General features: G+C 49.6%; 1 protein-coding gene across 1 annotated transcript in view; it reads left to right on the forward strand.

Moving 5' to 3' along the window:
* Nucleotides 1-26,812, forward strand: part of LOC110528450 (nuclear receptor subfamily 5 group A member 2-like) — a 135,782-nt gene that overhangs the window by 83,970 nt on the left and 25,000 nt on the right. Inside the window, exon 7 of the mRNA XM_036985694.1 lies at nucleotides 22,294-22,441. Coding sequence (XP_036841589.1) covers nucleotides 22,294-22,441 — 148 coding nt within the window. The remainder of the gene's footprint in view (nucleotides 1-22,293; nucleotides 22,442-26,812) is intronic.

A 26,812-nucleotide genomic window follows, 5' to 3' on the forward strand; every position in this document is an offset into this window, starting at 1 on the left:
CCAGCACCACCCCTTTAAGCAGCACCACCACTTTAACCAGCACCACTCCTTTAACCAGCACCACTCCTTTAACCAGCAACATCACTAACATGACCACTATCACCTCCACCATTAACACCACCACTACCACCACCACCACCACTAACATCACCACCATCACCACCACCACTAACATCACCACTATCACCACTAACATCACCACTATCAGCACCACCACTTTAACCACCACCACCACTATAACCACCACCACCATCACTACCACTATAACCACTACCACCACTATAACCACCACCACCATCACTACCACTATAACCACCACCACTATAACCACCACCACCACTATAACCACTACTACTATAACCACCACCACCACCACTACCACTATAACCACCACCACTATAACCACTACCACTATAACCACTACCACTATAACCACCACCACCACTATAACCACTACCACCACTATAACCACCACCACCATCACTACCACTATAACCACCACCACTATAACCACCACTAACACTATAACCACAACCACTATTACCACCACCACTATAACCACCACCACTATAACCACCACCACCATCACTACCACTATAACCACCACCACTAAAACCACCACCACCACTATAACCACTACCACTATAACCACCACCACTATAACCACCACCAACACCACTATAACCACCACCACTATAACCACCACCACCACCACTATAACCACCACCACTATAACCACTAGCACTATAACCACAGCCACTATAACCACTACCACTATGACCACCACCACCACTATAACCACTACCACTATAACCACCACCACTATAACCACTACCACTATAACCACTACCACTATAACCACCACCACCACCACTATCACCACCACCACTATAACCACTATCACTATAACCACCACCACCACTATAACCACTACCACTATAACCACCACCACTAGAACCACCACCATTATAACCACCACCACCACTATAACCACTACCACTATAACCACCACCACTAGAACCACCACCATTATAACCACCACCACCATTATAACCACCACCACTATAACCACCACCACCACTATAACCACTACCACTATAACCACCACCACTAGAACCACCACTACCACTATAACCACCACCACCATTATAACCACCACCACTAGAACCACCACCACTACTATATCCACTACAACTATAACCACCCCTATAACCACCACCACTACCACCACCACCACTATCACCACTACCACCACACCACCACCACCACCACTATCACCACCACCATTATCACCACTACCACCACACCACCACCACCACTATCACCACCACCACTATCACCACCACCATAACCACTACCACTATCACCACCACTACCACTATAACCACTACCATTATAACCACTACCACCATCACCACCACCACTATCACCACTATAACCACCACCACTATAACCACTACCACTATAACCAACGCTACTACTATCACCACCACCACCACTATAACCTATACCACCACTATAACCACCACCACTATAACCAACACTACTACTATCACCACCACCACAATAACCCCTACCACCACTATAACCACTTCCACTATAACCACCACTACTACTATCACCACCACCACCACTATAACCATTACCACTATAACCACTACCACTATAACCACCACCACTAGAACCACCACCACTAGAACCACTACCACTATAACCACCACCACTATAACCACCACTACTATCACCACCACCACTATAACCACCACCACTATAACCACTACAACTATAACCACTACCACTATAACTACTACCACTATAACCACCACCACTATAACCACTACCACTATAACCAACACTACTACTATAACCACCACCACCACTATAACCACCACCACTATAACCACCACCATTATAACCACCACCACTATAACCACCACCACCACTATAACCACCACCATTATAACCACCACCACTATAACCACCACCACCACTATAACCACTACCACTATAACCACTACCACTATCACCACCACCACTATAACCACCACCACTATAACCACCACCACCACTATAACCACCACCACCACTTTATCCACCACCACTATAACCACCACCACTATACCCTTCACCACTATAACCACCACCACTATAACCACCACCACTATAACCACCACCACTACAACCACCACCACTACCACTATTACCACAACCACCATCACTACCACCACCAAAAGCACACACCAGTATGTTGTCCATAGTAGAAACTGCCGCTTAGTAGAAACTGCCTTCTGTTGTCAGAATGGCCCCGGTGCACCACTGGGGGATTAGCGGAGAAATGTAAGCAATTCATAAGCTTCAGGATATGTCCGCCCCTTCCTCCCTCACTGCCCTCCTGTCTGTCAGCTTAATCAGGAATTGGCCTTCGGAGGAATCTGATACAGCAACTTATATGTAATGACACAAATCTTATTTATACAGCTCTTTGGTCTGTCTTGTACTGAACTGTCTTTGGTTCAAACACAAGATACGTGACTGCTGGTGTCATGTGAAAACACTGGCTGAGTTCAGTAGGGTATGAATGCACAAGCATTGTCTTGCCATTTCCTCGGCACGATAAGTCTTTGATATTGCTTGATGTCAATGGCACTAGCACATGAAAGGCAAATGTGAAAATATTGTTCAAAAAAATCTTCTCTGAACAAACACATCTATTCAGCAGGTTTCCACTACTTTCGAATAACATTTTCTTTTTAAAGGAACTGTAACGGAATTCTTCGTCCTCTTCTGACGAGGAGTATGAAATGTCGGACCAATGCGCAGTGTGGTATGTGTTCATGATGTTTATTAACTGAACAACAAAATACAAAATAACAATGTGAAATATACGAAAACCGAAACAGTCCTGAAAGGTGCAGAAAACACTAGACAGAAAACAATCACCCACAAAACATAGGTGGGAAAAGGCTACTAACATAGACAATCACCAACCCAGGCTACCTAAGTGTGATTCTCAATCAGAGGCAACGAAATACACCATACCAGGCCAAACACATTAACACAACATAGAAAAAAGAACATAGACTACCCACCCCAACTCACGCCCTGACCAAACTTAAACAAAGACATAACAAAGGAACTAAGGTCAGAACGTGACAGGAACTTTCTGTTTTCTTTGAAGTTGAACACTCTAATCCAAATTTCTGAAAGATTTGGGGCTAAATTCAATCCGTATCGCTGAAGAGCCACGCTATAGCGGGATAGAAATTTAAAGCCAATGTTCTCGTAGAAATTTAAAGCCAATGTTCTCGTAGAAATTTAAAGCCACTGTTCTTAGCGGAGACTGCATTCACTGTAAATTATGCATATGTCAGCTCAATCAGAAATTAACTTAAAATTTTAATTTCAAATTGCGCTACTGTGCTGAACTTCAACGATACGGAATGAATCTAGCCCTTACACAATTAATTGAAGGCATAGTTTTTTTATACAGTGCCTTGCAAAGGTGTTTAAACCCAACATCTCTCATCACCCCGAGAACTCCATCCCCACAGTGAAGCATGGTGGTGGCAGCATCATGCTGTGGGGATGTGTTTCATCGGCAGGGACTGGGAAACTGGTAAGAATTGAAGGAATGTTGGATGGTGCTAATTACAGGGAAATTCTTAAGGGAAACCTGTTTCAGCCCTCCAGAGATTTGAGACTGGGACAGAGGTTCCCCTTCCAGCAGGACAATGACCCTAAGCATACTGCTAAAGCAACACTCGAGTGGTTTAAGGGGAAACATTTAAATGTCTTGGAATGGTCTAGTCAAAGCCCAGACCTCAATCCAATTGAGAATCTGTGGTATGACTTAAAGATAGCTGTACCCCATTGCTGTACACCATCCAACTTGAAGGAGCTGGAGCAGATTTGCCTTGAAGAATTGGCAAAAATCCCAGTGGCTAGATGTGCCAAGCTTATAGAGACATACCCCAAGAGAACGGTGCAAACGGTGGCTCTACAAAGTATTGACTTTTGGAGGGTGAATAGTTACGCATGCTCAAGATTTTTGTTGTTGTCTTATTTCTTGTTTGTTTCACAAATGAAATATGTTGCATTTTCAAAGTGGTAGGCATGTTGTGTAAATCAAATGATACAACCCCCCCCCCCAAAAAAATATATTTTAATTTTTTTTGTATTGCAAAAAAAAAATGGGAAAATGCCAACAGGCATAAGACTGCTAAATAGTTAATTAAATGGTTTACCCAGACTATTTGCACTGACCCTATCTTGCACGGACACTATGCATACTCACAAGATTATACTGTATATACCGTTTAAACACACATTACATACACACTCACTCACACACACACACTACACTGACACTCTCACACAAAAACCACACACATTCACACACACACATAACACACACACACAAAATAAATGAGTTCGTAAGCAAGCTGTTTACGGTAAAGTCTACATCCGTTGTATTCGGAGCATGTGACAAATCAAATTTGTCACAAAAATAGTTTTTACATAAGGCTAGGAAGCCATAACCCAAGGCATTGACATCAAGAGCCCAATCCTTCATTGAAGTTATTTCATGCACAGATGGTTTTCTATAAATTGATTGACACCTTAGGAGGGAGGGGGGTTGACTTTTCACTGACTCATCATTTCCACCACCTCAAAAAAGGGATGAGGGAGACGAAGAGGGGGAGAGAGAGAGAGAGAGAGAAAGAGAGATGGAAAAAGAGAGGAGAAAAGAGATATTCTGAGAGAGAGAGAGAGAGAGAGAGAGAGAGAGAGAGAGAGAGAGAGAGAGAGAGAGAGAGAGAGAGAGAGAGACAGTCAGACAGACAGACAGACAGACAGACAGACAGACAGACAGACAGACAGACAGACAGACAGACAGACAGACAGAAGGGAGAGATGGAGAGACAGGGGAGAGAGAGACAGAGACAGAGACAGAGAGAGAGAGCGAGAGAGAGAGAGATGGAGAGACAGAGAGAGAGAGATGGAGAGAGAGAGATGGAGAGAGAGCGAGCGAGATGGAAAGACAGAGAGAGAGAGGGAGATATGGAGAGACAGAGAGATGGAGAGAGAGCGAGATGGAAAGACTGAGAGAGGTGGAGAGATGAGGAGACGGAGAGAGAGAGAGATGGAAAGACAGAGAGAGAGAGGGAGATATGGAGAGACAGAGAGTGAGAGATGGAGAGACAGAGAGAGAGATGGAGAGACAAAGAGAGAGATGGAGAGATGGAGAGATGGAGGCAGATGGAGAGATGGAGAGACCGAGAGAGAGATATGGAGATATGGAGAGATGGAGAGACCGAGGGAGAGACAGGAGAGAGACAGTGAAGTGAGGGAGAGAGAGAGACAGAGAGATGACGTGAGGAAGAGAGGGAAAAGCTGGCGTGCATCTCCGAATCCTCCTGATGATTTAAAACATTCTACTCATATTTAATTAATGCGACTTGCGAGGACCCCTCCCTCATCCTTCTACCTTCCTGAGTTTAAGGGGCAACCCTATTCTCTCCCCTCCCTCAGCCTTCTACCTTCCTGAGCTTAAGGGGCAACCCTATTCTCTCCCCTCCCTCAGCCGTCTACCTTCCCAGAGAAACAACACTATTCTCTTCCCTCCCTCAGCCTGTCTACCTTCCCAGACAAACAACACCATTCTCTTCCCTCCCTCAGCCTGTCTACCTTCCTGAGCTTAGTAGGAAAGCCCTATCCTCTCCCCTCCCTCAGCCGTCTACTTTCCCAGAGAAACAGCCCTATCCCTACCCCTCCCTCTACCTTCCCCAAGAAACCCTGGCACAGTCAATTATGCTAATTTCTGTCAATAAATATTAAAATGTAATATGGCCAGACTCCTGTGAGTGGCAGCTATAGACTTGCCTCCCAGACAAATTTGCTGCTGATGCAGATATTAAGTGCACCTAAAAGGGCTTGTGGTGTGCCACGGGGCCAGACCATGAGGAGGGGCGGGCCTGGGGGACCTCCAGGGGGGACTCACACGCTCTCACCCCTCGCCCCTCTCACCCCTCGTCCCTCTCTCTCCCCGACCCCTGCATCCAGATGCAGAGGAGGGGAGAAGAGCGGGGCTGGAGATAGGGAGGGGAGAGGAGGGAGAAGGAGAGAGGTGAACATGCGTTCTCTCTCTCTCTCTCTCTCTCTCTCTCTCTGCCTCTTTCTGTCTCTCACTCTGTCTCTTTCTGTCTCTTTCTCTCTCTGTCTCTCTGTCTCTCTCTTTCTCTGTCTCTCTCTCTCTCCGTCTCTCTCTCTCTCTCTGTCTCTCTCCTCTCCATCTCTCTCCGTCTCTCTCCCTCTCTGTCTCTCCTTTTTTTCCCACTCTCTCCAGTCAGATTAATATAATAGTTTGTATTAAAAGTTTGTATGCTTTACAAGAATAACGATTTCCATAATAATCCTGTTTATTCGGACACATCTGAAATTAGGCTACTAAAACATTCGACCACAGCAACCATGTTATTTTTGCTAAGCCTATGTGAGTGTGGACATGTAAAGTTTGTATGTAAAACCTATATCTAAGATACATACAGTGTCTTCAGAAAGTGTTCACACCCTTTGACCTTTTCCACATTTTGTTACAATCTGAATTTAAAATTGCTTACATTTGTTTTTTTTTGTAACACAATACCCCATAATGTCAAAGTGGAATTATGTTTTTAGACATTTTTACTGATTAATAACAAATTAAAAGCGGAAATTTCTTGAGTCAATAAATATTCAACCCCTTTGTTATGGCAAACCTCAATAAATTCAGAAGTAAAAAAAAAAGTCACATAATAAATTGCAATGAACTCAATATGTGTGAAATAACAGTGTTAAACGTGATTTTTAACGACTCATCTCTGTACCCTACACATACAATAATCTGTAAGGTCCCTCATCTCTGTACCCCACACATAGAATAATCTGTAAGGTCCCTCATCTCTGTACCCCACACATGCAATAATCTGTAAGGTCCCTCATCTCTGTACCCTACACATACAATAATCTGTAAGGTCCCTCATCTCTGTACCCCACACATACAATAATCTGTAAGGTCCCTCATCTCTGTACCCCACACATACAATAATCTGTAAGGTCCCTCATCTCTGTACCCTACACATACAATAATCTGTAAAGTCCCTCATCTTTGTACCCTACACATACAATAATCTGTAAGGTCCCTCATCTCTGTACCCCACACATACAATAATATGTAAGGTCCCTCATCTCTGTACCCCACACATACAATAATCTGTAAGGTCCCTCATCTCTGTACCCCACACATACAATAATCTGTAAGGTCCCTCATCTCTGTACCCTACACATACAATAATCTGTAAGGTCCCTCATCTCTGTACCCCACACATACAATAATCTGTAAAGTCCCTCATCTCTGTACCCCACACATACAATAATCTGTAAAGTCCCTCATATCTGTACCCCACACATACAATAATCTGTAAGGTTTCTCAGTCAGGCAGTGAATTTCAAACACAGATTAAACCACAAAGAGGTTTTCCAATGCCTCGCAAAGAAGGACACCTATTGATAGATTGGCAAAGTCACTACAGGCGTCCTTACTACAGTAACTCAGTTGATTTCAACATGAGACCAATAGTGACTTTAAAACAGTTACACAGTTTAATGGCTGTGATAGGAGAAAACTGAGGAGGGTTCAACAACATTGTAGTTACTCCACAATACTAACCTTATTGTTAGTAGGGAAAAGAAGGAATCCTGTACAGAATAAAAAATATTGTAACGATTCTCTTCTTGTGAAGTAGAGGCGGACCAAAGCGCAGCGTGGTGGTTGTTCATTGTATTTATTGACGACACTATACATGAACAAACTAACGAAAAAAAACAAGAAACGTGAGAACTCAAAACAGCCCTGTCTGGTACAAAAACAGGAACAATCACCCACAAACACACAGTGAAACCCAGGCTACCTAAATATGGTTCCCAATCAGAGACAATGACGAACACCTGCCTCTGATTGAGAACCATATCAGGCCGAACATAGAACTAGACCAAAACATAGAAAAACAAACATAGACTGCCCACCCAACTCACGCCCTGACCATACTAAATAAATACAAAAACAAAGGAAATAGAGGTCAGAACGTGACAGTACCCCCCCCCCAAAGGTGCGGACTCCGGCCGCAAAACCTTGACCTATAGGGGAGGGTCTGGGTGGGCGTCTGTCCGCGGTGGCGGCTCTGGCGCGGGACGCGGACCCCACTTCGCCATTGTCTCAGTCCGCCTTATTGTCCGCCTCCGTGGCTTACTCACCATGCCCACCCCTCTCAATGACCCCACTGGACAGAGGGGCTGCTTGGGACAGAGGGGCAGCTTCTCGGGACAGAGGGACAGCTGCTCGGGACAGAGGGACAGCTGCTCGGGACAGAGGGACAGCTGCTCGGGACAGAGGGACAGCTGCTCGGGACAGAGGGACAGCTGCTCGGGACAGAGGGACAGCTGCTCGGGACAGAGGGACAGCTGCTCGGGACAGAGGGACAGCTGCTCCGGGCGGAGGGGCTCTAGCGGCCCCTGGCTGACTGGCGGCACTGGCGGCCCCTGGCTGACTGGCGGCCCCTGGCTGACTGGCGGCGCTGGCGGCCCCTGGTTGACTGGCGGCGCTGGCGCTGGGCTGACTGGCGGCACTGGCGGCCCCTGGTTGACTGGCGGCACTGGCGGCCCCTGGCTGACTGGCGGCACTGGCGGCCCCTGGCTGACTGGCGGCACTGGCGGCTCCTGGCAGACGGGCGGCACTGGCGGCTCCTGGCAGACGGGCGGCACTGGCGGCGCTGGGCAGACGGGCGGCACTGGCGGCGCTGGGCAGACGGGCGGCACTGGCGGCGCTGGGCAGACGGGCGGCACTGGCGGCGCTGGGCAGACGGGCGGCACTGGCGGCGCTGGGCAGACGGGCGGCACTGGCGGCGCTGGGCAGACGGGCGGCGCTGGCGGCGCTGGGCAGACGGGCGGCGCTGGCGGCGCTGGGCAGACGGGCGGCGCTGGGCAGACGGGCGGCGCTGGCGGCGCTGGGCAGACGGGCGGCGCTGGCGGCGCTGGGCAGACGGGCGGCGCTGGCGGCGCTGGGCAGACGGGAAGCTCCGATGGCGCCGGGCAGACGCGAAGCTCTGGCAGAGGCGCCGGGCAGACGGGAGGCTCCGGCAGAGGCGCCGGACAGGCGGGAGGCTCCGGCAGCGGCGCCGGACAGGCGGGAGGCTCCGGCAGCGGCGCCGGACAGGCGGGAGGCTCCGGCAGCGGCGCCGGACAGGCGGGAGGCTCCGGCAGAGGCGCCGGACAGGCGGGAGGCTCCGGCAGAGGCGCCGGACAGGCGGGAGGCTCCGGCAGAGGCGCCGGACAGACGGGAGACTCCGGCAGAGGCGCCGGACAGACGGGAGACTCCGGCAGCGCTGGAGAGGAGGAAGGCTCTGGTAGCGCCGGACAGGCGGGAGGCTCCGGCAGCGCTGGAGAGGAGGAAGGCTCTGGACGGATGGGCCGGAGAGACAGCCTGGTACGGGGAGCTGCCACCGGAGGGCTGGGGTGTGGAGGTGGTGACGGATAGACCGGGCCGTGCAGGCGCACTGGAGCTCTTGAGCACCGAGCCTGCCCAACCTTACCCGGTTGAATGGTCCCGGTCGCCCTGCCAGTGCGGCGAGGTGGAATAGCCCGCACTGGGCTATGCAGGCGAACCGGGGACACCGTGCGCAAGGCTGGTGCCATGTAAGCCGGCCCAAGGAGACGCACTGGAGACCAGATGCGTAGAGCCGGCTTCATGGCACTTGGCTCGATGCCCACTCTAGCCCGGCCGATACGCGGAGCTGGAGTGTACCGCACCGGGCTGTGCACCCGCACTGGGGACACCGTGCGCTCCACAGCATAACACGGTGCCTGCCCGGTCTCTCTAGCCCACCGGTAACCACAGGAAGTTGGCTCAGGTCTCCTACCTGGCGTAGCCATACTCCCTGTTAGCCCCCCCCCAAGAAATTTTTGGGGCTGACTCCCGGGCTTCCATCCACGACGCCGCGCTGCCTCCTCATACCAGCGCCTCTCCGCTTTCGCCGCCTCCCGTTCTTCCTTGGGGCGGCGATACTCTCCTGGCTGAGCCCAAGGTCCTTTACCGTCTAATTCGTCCTCCCATGTCCATACCTCCTCGCGCTGCTCCTGCTGCTGCTTTCTCCTTTGCCCATTACCACACCGCTTGGTCCTGTTGTGGTGGGTGATTCTGTAACGATTCTCTTCTTGTGAAGTAGAGGCGGACCAAAGCGCAGCGTGGTGGTTGTTCATTGTATTTATTGACGACACTATACATGAACAAACTAACGAAAAAAAACAAGAAACGTGAGAACTCAAAACAGCCCTGTCTGGTACAAAAACAGGAACAATCACCCACAAACACACAGTGAAACCCAGGCTACCTAAATATGGTTCCCAATCAGAGACAATGACGAACACCTGCCTCTGATTGAGAACCATATCAGGCCGAACATAGAACTAGACCAAAACATAGAAAAACAAACATAGACTGCCCACCCAACTCACGCCCTGACCATACTAAATAAATACAAAAACAAAGGAAATAGAGGTCAGAACGTGACAAATATTCCAAAATCCTGTTTGAAACAAGGCACTAAAGTAATACTGCAAAAAAAAATGTGTCAAAAGAAATGTTTGTCTTGAATACAAAGTATTTTGTTTGGGGCAAATTCAAAACAACACATCACTGAGTACCATGGGGGCTGGGATTAAAATGTAAAATTAATTAAATAAAAATACAGCCAAAACACACTTCACGACAAGAGAGACAACACAACACAAAGAGAGACCTAAACACAACGACATGGCACGGCAGCAAACACAATTTTTATTCAACGAGGCAAGTCAGTTAAAAACTAATTATTCTTTACAATGACAGCCTAGGAACCGTGGGTTAACTGCCTTGTTCAGGGGGGCAGAACAACTGATTTATACCTTGTCAGCTCGTGGATTCGATCTTGCAACCTTTCAGTTACTAGTTCAACGCTCTAAACACTAGGCTACCTGCCGCGCATGACGACAAAGCATGGTAGACAACACAGGAGAGAGAGAGAAGGCATAGTAAGGACATCTGACATCATAGTAAGGACATCTGACATCATAGTAAAATGACATCTTATGACATCATAGTAAGGACATCTGACATCATAGTAAGGACATCTGACATCATAGTAAGGACATCTGCCATCATAGTAAGTAACATCTGACATCATAGTAAGGACATCTGACATCATAGTAAGGAATCTTCTGACATCATAGTAAGGACATCTTATGACATCATGGTAAGGACATCTTATGACATCATACTAAAGACATCATCTGAGCTGTCTGTCAAGTAGAAGATGCCAATTGAGAAAATCCAATTGTTTTTACTTTCCAAAAGATGTTCATTCATCCACACAACACATGTTTCTCACCTCAACTTCAGTATACACTGCATGGGAGTGTGTAGTGTGAGATCAACCACTAGCTTGGACCAGTCACCTGTTGTACTTCATTGTATGAATGAATGAATGACTTACATTTTATTTTAGTATCAAATCGCCAATTGGCAACCCATCCCTTATGGGATGAATTGACACAAACAAACATTGCAATAATTCACTGTGGTAATGAAATTATCATTCTTCTTCCTGTATACTCTGCATCGCATAAAGAGTGAAAAAATAAACATTAAAATCAATACATAATAGTAAATGACATCCCTAGAGCAGTACAATAATATATATACATGAGGGAAAAAAGTGAGGGAAAAAAGTATTTGATCCCGAGCTGATTTTTTACGTTTGCCCACTAACAAAGAAATGATCAGTCTATAATTGTAATGGTAGGTTTATTTGAACAGTGAGAGACAGAATAACAACAAAATAAATCCAGAAAAACGCATGTCAAAAATGTTGCAAATTGATTTGCATTTTAATGAGGGAAATAAGTATTTGACCCCTCTGCAAAACATGACTTAGTACTTGGTGGCAAAACCCTTGTTGGCAATCACAGAGGTCAGATGTTTCTTGTAGTTGGCCACCAGGTTTGCACACATCTCAGGAGGGATTTAGTCCCACTGCTCTTTGCAGATCTTCTCCAAGTCATTAAGGTTTCGAAGCTGACGTTTGGCAACTTGAACCTTCAGCTCCCTCCACAGATTTTCTATGGGATTAAGGTCTGGATACTGGCTAGGCCACTCCAGGACCTTAATGTGCTTCTTCTTGAGCCACTCCTTTGTTGCCTTGACCGTGTGTTTTGGGTCATTGTCATGCTGGAATACCCATCCAGGACCCATTTTGAATGCCCTGGCTGAGGGAAGGAGGTTCTCACCCAAGATTTGACGGTACATGGCCCGTCCATCGTCCCTTTGATGTGGTGAAGTTGTCCTGTCTCCTTAACAAAAAAACACCCCCAAAGCATAATGTTTTCACCTCCATATTTGACGGTGGGGATGGTGTTCTTGGGGTCATAAGCAGCATTCCTCCTCCTCCAAACACGGCAAGTTGAGTTGATGCCAAAGAGCTCCATTTTGGTCTCATCTGACCACAACACTTTCGCCCAGTTGTCCTCTGAATCATTCAGATGTTCAAACTTCAGCAGGGGGACCTTGCGGGCGCTGCAGGATTTCAGACCTTCACGGCGTAGTGTGTTACTGTAACGGTTTTCTTCGTGAGAAGGAGAGTCGGACCAAAATGCAGCGTGTAGATTGCGATCCATGTTTTAATGAACAAACGTAAAACACGAATCAATGCAAACACTACAAAATAAAGAACGTGATGAACGTAACGAAAACCTAAAACAGCCTATCTGGTGAAAAACACATAGACAGGAACAATCACCCACAAACACACAGTGAACCCCAGGCTACCTAAATATGGTTCCCAATCAGAGACAATGACGAACACCTGCCTCTGACTGAGAACCATATCAGGCTGAACATAGAAATAGACAAACAAGACATGAAACATAGAATGCCCACTCAGATCACACCCTGACCAATCAAAACATAGAAAATACAAAGTAAACTATGGTCAGGGCGTGACAGTACCCCCCCCCCAAGGTGCGGACTCCGGCCGCAAAACCTGAACCTATAGGGGAGGGTCTGGGTGGGCATCTGTCCGCGGTGGCGGCTCTGGCGCTGGACGTGGACCCCACTCCATGACAGTTTTAATCCCCCTCCTAAACGTCCCTAAATAGGTTACCCACCACAATGATAACATGGGACAGAGGGACAGCTCGGGACAGAGGTAACTCGGGACAGATGGGTAGCTCAGCACTGAGAGGAAGCTCAGCACTGAGAAGAAGCTCAGCACTGAGAGGAAGCCCAGGCAGGTAGTAGAAACTACCAGAACCTGGCTGGCTGGCGGTTTCAGCAGATCCTGGTCGACTAGCAGATCTGGAAGAATCTGGTCGACTGGCGGATCTGGGAGAATCTGGTCGACTGGCGGATCTGGGAGAATCTGGTCGACTGGCGGATCTGGGAGAATCTGGTCGACTGGCGGATCTGGGAGAATCTGGTCGACTGGCAGATCTGGGAGAATCTGGTCGACTGGCAGATCTGGGAGAATCTGGTCGACTGGCAGATCTGGAAGAATCTGGACGACTGGCAGATCTGAGAGAGTCTGGACGACTGGCAGATCTGGAAGAGTCTGGTCGACTGGCAGATCTGGAAGAGTCTGGTCGACTGGCAGATCTGGAAGAGTCTGGTCGACTGGCAGATCTGGAAGAGTCTGGTCGACTGGCAGATCTGGAAGAGTCTGGTCGACTGGCAGATCTGGAAGAGTCTGGTCGACTGGCAGATCTGGAAGAGTCTGGTCGACTGGCAGATCTGGAAGAGTCTGGTCGACTGGCAGATCTGGAAGAGTCTGGTCGACTGGCAGATCTGGAAGAGTCTGGTCGACTGGCAGATCTGGAAGAGTCTGGTCGACTGGCAGATCTGGAAGAGTCTGGTCGACTGGCAGATCTGGAGGAGTCTGGTCGACTGGCAGATCTGGAGGAGTCTGGTCGACTGGCAGATCTGGAAGAGTCTGGACGACTGGCAGATCTGGAAGAGTCTGGACGACTGGCAGATCTGGAAGAGTCTGGACGACTGGCAGATCTGGAAGAGTCTGGACGACTGGCAGATCTGGAAGAGTCTGGACGACTGGCAGATCTGGAAGAGACTGGTCGACACAGACTGCCTGCTCTGGCTGCTCCATGCTGACTGGCAGCTCTGGCTGCTCCATGCTGGCAGACTGCTCTGGCTGCTCCATGCTGACTGGCAGCTCCATGCTGACTGGCGGCCCTGGCTGCTCTGGCTGCTCCATGCTGACTGGCTGCTCCATGATGACTGGCAGCTCTGGCTGCTCCATGCTGACTGGCTGCTCCATGCTGACTGGCAGCTCTGGCTGCTCTGGCTGCTCCATGCTGACTGACTGCTCCATGCTGACTGGCTGCTCCATGCTGACTGGCGGCCCTGGCTGCTCCATGCTGACTGGCGGCCCTGGCTGCTCCATGCTGACTGGCGGCCCTGGCTGCTCCATGCTGACTGGCGGCCCTGGCTGCTCCATGCAGACTGGCGGCCCTGGCTGCTCCATGCAGACTGGCGGCCCTGGCGGCTCCATGCAGACTGGCGGCCCTGGCGGCTCCATGCAGACTGGCAGCTCTGGCGGCTCCATGCAGACTGGCAGCTCTGGCGGCTCCATGCAGACTGGCAGCTCTGGCGGCTCCTTGCAGACTGGCAGCTTTGGCGGCTCCTTGCAGACTGGCAGCTCCTTGCAGACTGGCAGCTCCTTGCAGACTGGCAGCTCCTTGCAGACTGGCAGCTCTATGCAGACTGGCAGCTCTATGCAGACTGGCAGCTCTATGCTAACTGGCAGCTCTATGCTAACTGGCAGCTCTATGCTAACTGGCAGTTCTGAACAGGCGGGAGACTCCGGCAGCGCTGTAGAGAAGGAAGGCTCTAACAGCGCTAAACAGGCGGGAGACTCCGACAGCGCTGGAGAGGAGGAGGGCTCCGACAGCGCTGGACAGGCGAGGCGCACTATAGGCCTGATGCGTGGTGCTGGCACTGGTGGTACTGGGCCGAGGACACGCACAGGAAGCCTGGTGCGGGGAGCTGCTACCGGAGGGCTGGGGTGTGGAGGTGGTACTGGAAAAACCGGACCGTGCAGGCGCACTGGAGCTCTTGAGCACCGAGCCTGCCCAACCTTACCTGGTTGAATGCTCACGGTCGCCCTGCCAGTGCGGCGAGGTGGAATAGCCCGCACTGGGCTATGCAGGCGAACCGGAGACACCGAGCGCAAGGCTGGTGCCATGTAAGCCGGCCCAAGGAGACGCACTGGGGACCAGCTGCGTAGAGCCGGCTTCATGGCATTAGGCTCGACGCTCAATCTAGCCCGGCAGACACGCGGAGCTGGAATATACCGCACCGGGCTATGCACCCGCACTGGAGACACCGTGCGCACCACTGCATAACACGGTGCCTGTCCGGTCTCTCTAGCCCCCCGGTAAGCACAGGGAGTCTGCCCAGGTCTCCTACCTGGCATAGCCATACTCCCTGTTAGCCCCCCCCCAAGAAATTTTTGGGGCTGCCTCTCAGGCTTCCATCCGCGTCGCCGTGCTGCCTTCTCATACCAGCGCCTCTCTGCTTTCACCGCCTCCATTCTACGGTAACCTTCCTCGCACTGCTCCAGCGAATCCCAGGCGGGCTCCGGCACTCTCCCTGGGTCGGCCGCCCACCTGTCGATCTCCTCCCAAGTAGTATACTCCATACTGTACTCCTCCTTGGGCTGTTCCTGTTGTTTCTTCTCCCGCTGCACCTTAGTGCGGCTACACTCCCCTGGTTTAGCCCAGGGTCCTCTCCCATCGAGGATTTCCTCCCATGTCCAGAAATCCTTATTGCGCTTCTCCTCGCGCTGCTCCTGCCTGTTGACACGCTGCTTGGTCCTTTTGTGGTGGGTGATTCTGTAACGGTTTTCTTCGTGAGAAGGAGAGTCGGACCAAAATGCAGCGTGTAGATTGCGATCCATGTTTTAATGAACAAACGTAAAACACGAATCAATGCAAACACTACAAAATAAAGAACGTGATGAACGTAACGAAAACCTAAAACAGCCTATCTGGTGAAAAACACATAGACAGGAACAATCACCCACAAACACACAGTGAACCCCAGGCTACCTAAATATGGTTCCCAATCAGAGACAATGACGAACACCTGCCTCTGACTGAGAACCATATCAGGCTGAACATAGAAATAGACAAACAAGACATGAAACATAGAATGCCCACTCAGATCACACCCTGACCAATCAAAACATAGAAAATACAAAGTAAACTATGGTCAGGGCGTGACAGTACCCCCCCCCCCAAGGTGCGGACTCCGGCCGCAAAACCTGAACCTATAGGGGAGGGTCTGGGTGGGCATCTGTCCGCGGTGGCGGCTCTGGCGCTGGACGTGGACCCCACTCCATGACAGTTTTAATCCCCCTCCTAAACGTCCCTAAATAGGTTACCCACCACAATGATAACATGGGACAGAGGGACAGCTCGGGACAGAGGTAACTCGGGACAGATGGGTAGCTCAGCACTGAGAGGAAGCTCAGCACTGAGAAGAAGCTCAGCACTGAGAGGAAGCCCAGGCAGGTAGTAGAAACTACCAGAACCTGGCTGGCTGGCGGTTTCAGCAGATCCTGGTCGACTAGCAGATCTGGAAGAATCTGGTCGACTGGCGGATCTGGGAGAATCTGGTCGACTGGCGGATCTGGGAGAATCTGGTCGACTGGCGGATCTGGGAGAATCTGGTCGACTGGCGGATCTGGGAGAATCTGGTCGACTGGCGGATCTGGGAGAATCTGGTCGACTGGCGGATCTGGGAGAATCTGGTCGACTGGCGGATCTGGGAGAATCTGGTCGACTGGCAGATCTGGGAGAATCTGGTCGACTGGCAGATCTGGGAGAATCTGGTCGACTGGCAGATCTGGGAGAATCTGGTCGACTGGCAGATCTGGGAGAATCTGGTCGACTGGCAGATCTGGAAGAATCTGGACGACTGGCAGATCTGAGAGAGTCTGGACGACTGGCAGATCTGGAAGAGTCTGGTCGACTGGCAGATCTGGAAGAGTCTGGTCGACTGGCAGATCTGGAAGAGTCTGGTCGACTGGCAGATCTGGAAGAGTCTGGTCGACTGGCAGATCTGGAAGAGTCTGGTCGACTGGCAGATCTGGAAGAGTCTGGTCGACTGGCAGATCTGGAAGAGTCTGGTCGACTGGCAGATCTGGAAGAGTCTGGTCGACTGGCAGATCTGGAAGAGTCTGGTCGACTGGCAGATCTGGAAGAGTCTGGTCGACTGGCAGATCTGGAAGAGTCTGGTCGACTGGCAGATCTGGAAGAGTCTGGTCGACTGGCAGATCTGGAAGAGTCTGGTCGACTGGCAGATCTGGAGGAGTCTGGTCGACTGGCAGATCTGGAAGAGTCTGGACGACTGGCAGATCTGGAAGAGTCTGGACGACTGGCAGATCTGGAAGAGTCTGGACGACTGGCAGATCTGGAAGAGTCTGGACGACTGGCAGATCTGGAAGAGTCTGGACGACTGGCAGATCTGGAAGAGACTGGTCGACACAGACTGGCTGCTCTGGCTGCTCCATGCTGACTGGCAGCTCTGGCTGCTCCATGCTGGCAGACTGCTCTGGCTGCTCCATGCTGACTGGCAGCTCCATGCTGACTGGCGGCCCTGGCTGCTCTGGCTGCTCCATGCTGACTGGCTGCTCCATGATGACTGGCAGCTCTGGCTGCTCCATGCTGACTGGCTGCTCCATGCTGACTGGCAGCTCTGGCTGCTCTGGCTGCTCCATGCTGACTGACTGCTCCATGCTGACTGGCTGCTCCATGCTGACTGGCGGCCCTGGCTGCTCCATGCTGACTGGCGGCCCTGGCTGCTCCATGCTGACTGGCGGCCCTGGCTGCTCCATGCTGACTGGCGGCCCTGGCTGCTCCATGCAGACTGGCGGCCCTGGCTGCTCCATGCAGACTGGCGGCCCTGGCGGCTCCATGCAGACTGGCGGCCCTGGCGGCTCCATGCAGACTGGCAGCTCTGGCGGCTCCATGCAGACTGGCAGCTCTGGCGGCTCCATGCAGACTGGCAGCTCTGGCGGCTCCTTGCAGACTGGCAGCTTTGGCGGCTCCTTGCAGACTGGCAGCTCCTTGCAGACTGGCAGCTCCTTGCAGACTGGCAGCTCCTTGCAGACTGGCAGCTCCTTGCAGACTGGCAGCTCTATGCAGACTGGCAGCTCTATGCAGACTGGCAGCTCTATGCTAACTGGCAGCTCTATGCTAACTGGCAGCTCTATGCTAACTGGCAGTTCTGAACAGGCGGGAGACTCCGGCAGCGCTGTAGAGAAGGAAGGCTCTAACAGCGCTAAACAGGCGGGAGACTCCGACAGCGCTGGAGAGGAGGAGGGCTCCGACAGCGCTGGACAGGCGAGGCGCACTATAGGCCTGATGCGTGGTGCTGGCACTGGTGGTACTGGGCCGAGGACACGCACAGGAAGCCTGGTGCGGGGAGCTGCTACCGGAGGGCTGGGGTGTGGAGGTGGTACTGGAAAAACCGGACCGTGCAGGCGCACTGGAGCTCTTGAGCACCGAGCCTGCCCAACCTTACCTGGTTGAATGCTCACGGTCGCCCTGCCAGTGCGGCGAGGTGGAATAGCCCGCACTGGGCTATGCAGGCGAACCGGAGACACCGAGCGCAAGGCTGGTGCCATGTAAGCCGGCCCAAGGAGACGCACTGGGGACCAGCTGCGTAGAGCCGGCTTCATGGCATTAGGCTCGACGCTCAATCTAGCCCGGCAGACACGCGGAGCTGGAATATACCGCACCGGGCTATGCACCCGCACTGGAGACACCGTGCGCACCACTGCATAACACGGTGCCTGTCCGGTCTCTCTAGCCCCCCGGTAAGCACAGGGAGTCTGCCCAGGTCTCCTACCTGGCATAGCCATACTCCCTGTTAGCCCCCCCCCAAGAAATTTTTGGGGCTGCCTCTCAGGCTTCCATCCGCGTCGCCGTGCTGCCTTCTCATACCAGCGCCTCTCTGCTTTCACCGCCTCCATTCTACGGTAACCTTCCTCGCACTGCTCCAGCGAATCCCAGGCGGGCTCCGGCACTCTCCCTGGGTCGGCCGCCCACCTGTCGATCTCCTCCCAAGTAGTATACTCCATACTGTACTCCTCCTTGGGCTGTTCCTGTTGTTTCTTCTCCCGCTGCACCTTAGTGCGGCTACACTCCCCTGGTTTAGCCCAGGGTCCTCTCCCATCGAGGATTTCCTCCCATGTCCAGAAATCCTTATTGCGCTTCTCCTCGCGCTGCTCCTGCCTGCTTGGTCCTTTTGTGGTGGGTGATTCTGTAACGGTTTTCTTCGTGAGAAGGAGAGTCGGACCAAAATGCAGCGTGTAGATTGCGATCCATGTTTTAATGAACAAACGTAAAACACGAATCAATGCAAACACTACAAAATAAAGAACGTGATGAACGTAACGAAAACCTAAAACAGCCTATCTGGTGAAAAACACATAGACAGGAACAATCACCCACAAACACACAGTGAACCCCAGGCTACCTAAATATGGTTCCCAATCAGAGACAATGACGAACACCTGCCTCTGACTGAGAACCATATCAGGCTGAACATAGAAATAGACAAACAAGACATGAAACATAGAATGCCCACTCAGATCACACCCTGACCAATCAAAACATAGAAAATACAAAGTAAACTATGGTCAGGGCGTGACAGTTACCAATTGTTTTCTTGGTGACTATGGTCCCAGCTGCCTTGAGATCATTGACAAGATCCTCCTGTGTAGTTCTGGGCTGATTCCTCACCGTTCTCATGATCATTACAACTCCACGAGGTGAGATCTTGCATGGAGCCCCAGGCCGAGGGAGATAGACAGTTCTTTTGTGTTTCTTCCATTTGCGAATAATCACACCAACTGTTGTCACCTTCTCACCAAGCTGCTTGGCAATGGTCTTGTAGCCCATTCCAGCCTTGTGTAAGTCTACAATATTGTCCCTGACATCCTTGGAGAACTCTTTGGTCTTGGCCATAGTGGAGAGTTTGGAATCTTATTGATTGATTGCTTCTGTGGACAGGTGTCTTTTATACAGGTAACAAACTGAGATTAGGAGCACTCCCTTTATGCATACATACATACATACATACATACATACATACATACATACATACATACATACATACAAACATACATAACATATACAAATAAATAAATACTGAAAAAATAGGGAAAAAAGAAACAGAAGTCATTTGAACCCAGTCTGGCACAAAGAGACGATTCATGTGGGAGACAAGCCTATACACAATCTATATACACACGCCATTACCCAACATGCTATTAGGGTACTGCTTGGGCTACAACATGCTATTATAGTACTGCTTGGGCTACAACATGCTATTATAGTACTGCTTGGGCTACAACATGCTATTATAGTGCTGCTTGGGATACAACATGCTATTAGGGTACTGCTTGGGCTACAACATGCTATTATAGTACTGCTTGGGCTACAACATGCTAGTAGGGTACTGCTTAGGCTGCCACATGCTATTAGGGTACTGCTTGGGCTACAACATGCTATTATAGTACTGCTTGGGCTACAACATGCTATTATAGTACTGCTTGGGCTACAACATGCTATTATAGTACTGCTTGGGCGACAACATGCTATTATAGTACTGCTTGGGCTACAACATGCTATTATAGTACTGCTTGGGCTACAACATGCTATTAGGGTACTGCTTAGGCTACCACATGCTATTATAGTACTGCTTGGACTACAACATGCTATTATAGTACTGCTTGGGCGACAACATGCTATTATAGTACTGCTTTGGCTACAACATGCTATTATAGTACTGCTTGGGCGACAACATGCTATTATAGTACTGCTTGGGCTACAACATGCTATTATAGTACTGCTTGGGCTACAACATGCTATTAGGGTACTGCTTAGGCTACCACATGCTATTATAGTACTGCTTGGACTACAACATGCTATTATAGTACTGCTTGGGCGACAACATGCTATTATAGTACTGCTTTGGCTACAACATGCTATTATAGTACTGCTTGGGCTACAACATGCTATTAGGGTACTGCTTAGGCTACCACATGCTATTAGGGTACTGCTTGGGCTACAACATGCTATTATAGTACTGCTTGGGCTACAACATGCTATTATAGTGCTGCTTGGGATACAACATGCTATTAGGGTACTGCTTGGGCTACAACATGCTATTATAGTACTGCTTGGGCTACAACATGCTAGTAGGGTACTGCTTAGGCTGCCACATGCTATTAGGGTACTGCTTGGGCTACAACATGCTATTATAGTACTGCTTGGGCTACAACATGCTATTATAGTACTGCTTGGGCTACAACATGCTATTATAGTACTGCTTGGGCGACAACATGCTATTATAGTACTGCTTGGGCTACAACATGCTATTATAGTACTGCTTGGGCTACAACATGCTATTAGGGTACTGCTTAGGCTACCACATGCTATTATAGTACTGCTTGGACTACAACATGCTATTATAGTACTGCTTGGGTGACAACATGCTATTATAGTACTGCTTTGGCTACAACATGCTATTATAGTACTGCTTGGGCTACAACATGCTATTAGGGTACTGCTTAGGCTACCACATGCTATTAGGGTACTGCTTGGGCTACAACATGCTATTATAGTACTGCTTGGGCTACAACATGCTATTATAGTACTGCTTGGGCTACAACATGCTATTATAGTACTGCTTGGGCGACAACATGCTATTATAGTACTGCTTGGGCTACAACATGCTATTATAGTACTGCTTGGGCTACAACATGCTATTAGGGTACTGCTTAGGCTACCACATGCTATTATAGTACTGCTTGGACTACAACATGCTATTATAGTACTGCTTGGACTACAACATGCTATTATAGTACTGCTTGGGCTACAACATGCTATTATAGTACTGCTTGGGCTACAACATGCTATTATAGTACTGCTTGGGCTACAACATGCTATTATAGTACTGCTTGGACGATATTTACTAAATGAAAGTGTAACGTGCAAAGTTTGCTCCTGTCATTCCGTAGAGGAAATAAATTAGACAATGAAATGTGTGTGTGTGTGTGTGTTTGTGTGTTTGTGTGTGTGTGTGTGTGTGTGTGTGTGTGTGTGTGTGTGTGTGTGTGTGTGTGTGCCCTCTCCTGCAAGGTGGATTATGCTGTAATTGCCTCCCAAGCCGGAGCTTCTCTAAACAACCTGATGAGCCACGCTCAGGAGCTGGTGGGCAAGCTGCGCTCCCTGCAGCTGGACCAGAGGGAGTTCGTCTGCCTCAAGTTCCTTGTTCTGTTCAGCTTGGGTGAGTATCCAAGGGGTGGGGGGGGCAGGAGGTTGGTGGAGAGAGGAAGAGGGGTGTCTGACTACCGGAGAGAGGGAGGCTGTGGGGGCTGGGTGAGGGAGAGAAGAGGTTGGGAGGATTTCTCAGCTTGGGTGAGTTACAGGGGGGAGAGGCTGCGGTAGGGGAGGAGGGAGGCTGATGTGGGGGAGGACGTTGAGGGGAATTGAATAGAAGTGTGTGGGGGGGGTGAGAGGTGAGGTAGGGGAACAGAGGGAACAGGCAAACACACACACATACCTAAGAAAGCAGGTTAACTATTCTGTGTGTGTGTTTGTTGGTCAACCATGGGACTTTTCTCACCGTTTCCCCTTCGTAACGTGCACCTTCTCACTCCTGTAGTTTACCATTATTTCAAGACCATGTGATACGCTCCCCCTAGCCTACTGTGGACACCGGTTCCCCCTATCAAACACGGACCTCTAGGGGCTGATGCTTTCTATCAGGAATGATTGACGGAATTGTTATGTACTTGGCTGTTCGTCAAACACATATTACCATATCAGTTGCATTTTCACATCTGATCTCAACACAATCTCAGACCCAACCAACCCCCCCCCCCCCCCCCGCTTCTCACCCCTACCTCTCCTCCTCCCCCTCCTCATCGACCCCTCTCCGTCCCACCTGGAAAAGGGCTTAACTTCTCCCACCTCCCGCTAAACAAAGGAGCAGGGGCCCTTGTGTTTTTGGATGGGAGAGGGGATGCTGGGTGGGTGGGTGGGGGGGTGGGAGGGGTGAGAGGGGAGGTTGGGTGGGGGGGTGGGAGGGGTGAGAGTTGGGTGGGTGGGTGTGATGAGGGATTTGGGGGGTTGATGGTCTAAATAATTTGCCGGTAACATCATCCATAACATCATCCATAATGATGCCTGTTCAGCCTGTTCTCTGGTGCTGCCTGTTCTCTGGTGCTGCCTGTTCTCTGGTGCTGCCTGTTCTCTGGTGCTGCTTGTTCTCTGGTGCAGCCTGTTCTCTGGTGCTGCCTGTTCTCTGGTGCAGCCTGTTCTCTGGTGCAGCCTGTTCTCTGGTGCAGCCTGTTCTCTGGTGCTGCCTGTTCTCTGGTGCAGCCTGTTCTCTGGTGCAGCCTGTTCTCTGGTGCAGCCTGTTCTCTGGTGCAGCCTGTTCTCTGGTGCAGCCTGTTCTCTGGTGCTGCCTGTTCTCTGGTGCTGCCTGTTCTCTGGTGCAGCCGGGGCCCCCGCTAGACGCTACGGAGAAAGAGCTGGAAACAAACACTAAAGCCAGGAGATTAGAAGGGATCTGATTAATATCATCCCACAGTCGAGGGGAGTGTGTGTGTGTGTGTGTGTGTGTGTGTGTGTGTGTGTGTGTGTGTGTGTGTGTGTGTGTGTGTGTGTGTGTGTGTGTGTGTGTGTGTGTGTGTGTGTGTGTGTGTGTGTGTGTGTGTGTGTGTGTGTAATCTGCTCCATCTAAAGAGCCTATTAATAGGGAGATAATGAAATGAGGCATGAAACTACTCCCATGTCGTTCTGTGTGAATACAGAAAGCAAAATGAGGTGAAACACACTTTAATGTCAGCAATAGCACTGATACATGCTTCCTGATACATGCTACCTGATACATGCTACCTGATACATGCTTCCTGATACATGCTTCCTGATACATGCTACCTGATACATGCTTCCTGATACATTCTACATGATACATGCTACCTGATACACGCTACCTGATACATGTTACCTGATACATGTTACCTAATACATGCTACCTGATACATGTTACCTGATACATGTTACCTGATACATGCTTCCTATTACATTCTAATTGAAGCATGCTTCCTGATACAGTGCCTTGCGAAAGTATTCGGCCCCCTTGAACTTTGCAACCTTTTGCCACATTTCAGGCTTCAAACATAAAGATATAAAACTGTATTTTTTTGTGAAGAATCAACAACAAGTGGGACACAATCATGAAGTGGAACGACATTTATTGGATATTTCAAACTTTTTTAACAAATCAAAAACTGAAAAATAGGGCGTGCAAAATTATTCAGCCCCTTTACTTTCAGTGCAGCAAACTCTCTCCAGAAGTTCAGTGAGGATCTCTGAATGATCCAATGTTGACCTAAATGACTAATGATGATAAATACAATCCACCTGTGTGTAATCAAGTCTCCGTATAAATGCACCTGCACTGTGATAGTCTCAGAGGTCCGTTAAAAGCGCAGAGAGCATCATGAAGAACAAGGAACACACCAGGCAGGTCCGAGATACTGTTGTGAAGAAGTTTAAAGCCGGATTTGGATACAAAAATATTTCCCAAGCTTTAAACATCCCAAGGAGCACTGTGCAAGCGATAATATTGAAATGGAAGGAGTATCAGACCACTGCAAATCTACCAAGACCTGGCCGTCCCTCTAAACTTTCAGCTCATACAAGGAGAAGACTGATCAGAGATGCAGCCAAGAGGCCCATGATCACTCTGGATGAACTGCAGAGATCTACAGCTGAGGTGGGAGACTCTGTCCATAGGACAACAATCAGTCGTATATTGCACAAATCTGGCCTTTATGGAAAAGTGGCAAGAAGAAAGCCATTTCTTAAAGATATCCATAAAAAGTGTCGTTTAAAGTTTGCCACAAGCCACCTGGGAGACACACCAAACATGTGGAAGAAGGTGCTCTGGTCAGATGAAACCAAAATTGAACTTTTTTGCAACAATGCAAAACGTTATGTTTGGCGTAAAAGCAACACAGCTGAACACACCATCCCCACTGTCAAACATGGTGGTGGCAGCATCATAGTTTGGGCCTGCTTTTCTTCAGCAGGGACAGGGAAGATGGTTAAGATGGATGGAGCCAAATACAGGACCATTCTGGAAGAAAACCTGATGGAGTCTGCAAAAGACCTGAGACTGGGACTGAGATTTGTCTTCCAACAAGACAATGATCCAAAAAATAAAGCAAAATCTACAATGGAATGGTTCAAAAATAAACATATCCAGGTGTTAGAATGGCCAAGTCAAAGTCCAGACCTGAATCCAATCGAGAATCTGTGGAAAGAACTGAAAACTGCTGTTCACAAATGTTCTCCATCCAACCTCACTGAGCTCGAGCTGTTTTGCAAGGAGGAATGGGAAAAAATGTCAGTCTCTCGATGTGCAAAACTGATAGAGACATACCCCAAGCGACTTACAGCTGTAATCGCAGCAAAAGGTGGCGCTACAAAGTATTAACTTAAGGGGGCTGAATAATTTTGCACGCCCAATTTTTCAGTTTTTGATTTGTTAAAAAAGTTTGAAATATCCAATAAATGTTGTTCCACTTCATGATTGTGTCCCACTTGTTGTTGATTCTTCACAAAAAAAATACAGTTTTATATCTTTATGTTTGAAGCCTGAAATGTGGTAAAAGGTCGCAAAGTTCAAGGGGGCCGAATACTTTCGCAAGGCACTGTATAGAGCATCTTGAATCAGATTGACTGGCATTTGGATGTATAGACATTCCTTTAAAGCCTTTTGGTCGAGAGTTGCTTGGTAGAATTCTGATCACCTGAAGGTAGAGATGTGAAATAAAGGAGCCAGTCAGTCCAAGGCCACACACACACACACGCACGCACGCACGCACGCACACACACACACACACACACACACACACACACACACACACACACACACACACACACACACACACACACACACACACACACACACACACACACACACACAGCTCTTCCAATTCCAGCTTGCCACACAAGGTCAAATCCAGACCAGATGAACACACACACACACACACACACACACACACACAGCTCTTTCAACTCCAGTTTGCCACACAAGGTCAAATCCAGATCAGATGAACACACACACGCACACACACACACACACGCACACACACCAATCCTGGACAGGCCTCTTCTCTTATATATGTAGCCCATCACATTTAAGCTCAAAGCCTTTTAAAGGAAATCAAAGGTTCATCTCCCCTGACCTGACATTAGTCTGCCCCACAGCGCTAACCCTGGCGTTCTCAATCAGCGCGCCAACACTAGTGCGATCAGTCAGTGTCGCTAACTGCTTGGCTCTTTGTAAAGCTGCCCGTCAATAAAGAAAAGGATAGATTGCTTTGGACCTGCAGCGTGTGTGGTGTGGTGTTAAATAAGAGAGAGAGAGAGAGAGAGAGAGAGATGGAGAGAGAGAGAGAGATGGAGAGAGAGAGAGAGAGAGAGAGAGAGAGAGAGAGAGAGATGGAGAGAGAGAGAGAGACAGAGAGAGAGAGAGAGAGAGAGAGAGAGAGAGAGATGGAGAGAGAGAGAGAGAGAGAGAGAGAGAGACAGAGAGAGAGATGGGGAGAGAGAGAGATGGGGAGAGAGAGAGAGAGAGACA

This window comes from Oncorhynchus mykiss, chromosome 1 (assembly GCF_013265735.2).
Source record: "Oncorhynchus mykiss isolate Arlee chromosome 1, USDA_OmykA_1.1, whole genome shotgun sequence".
Lineage (NCBI taxonomy): Eukaryota > Metazoa > Chordata > Actinopteri > Salmoniformes > Salmonidae > Oncorhynchus > Oncorhynchus mykiss.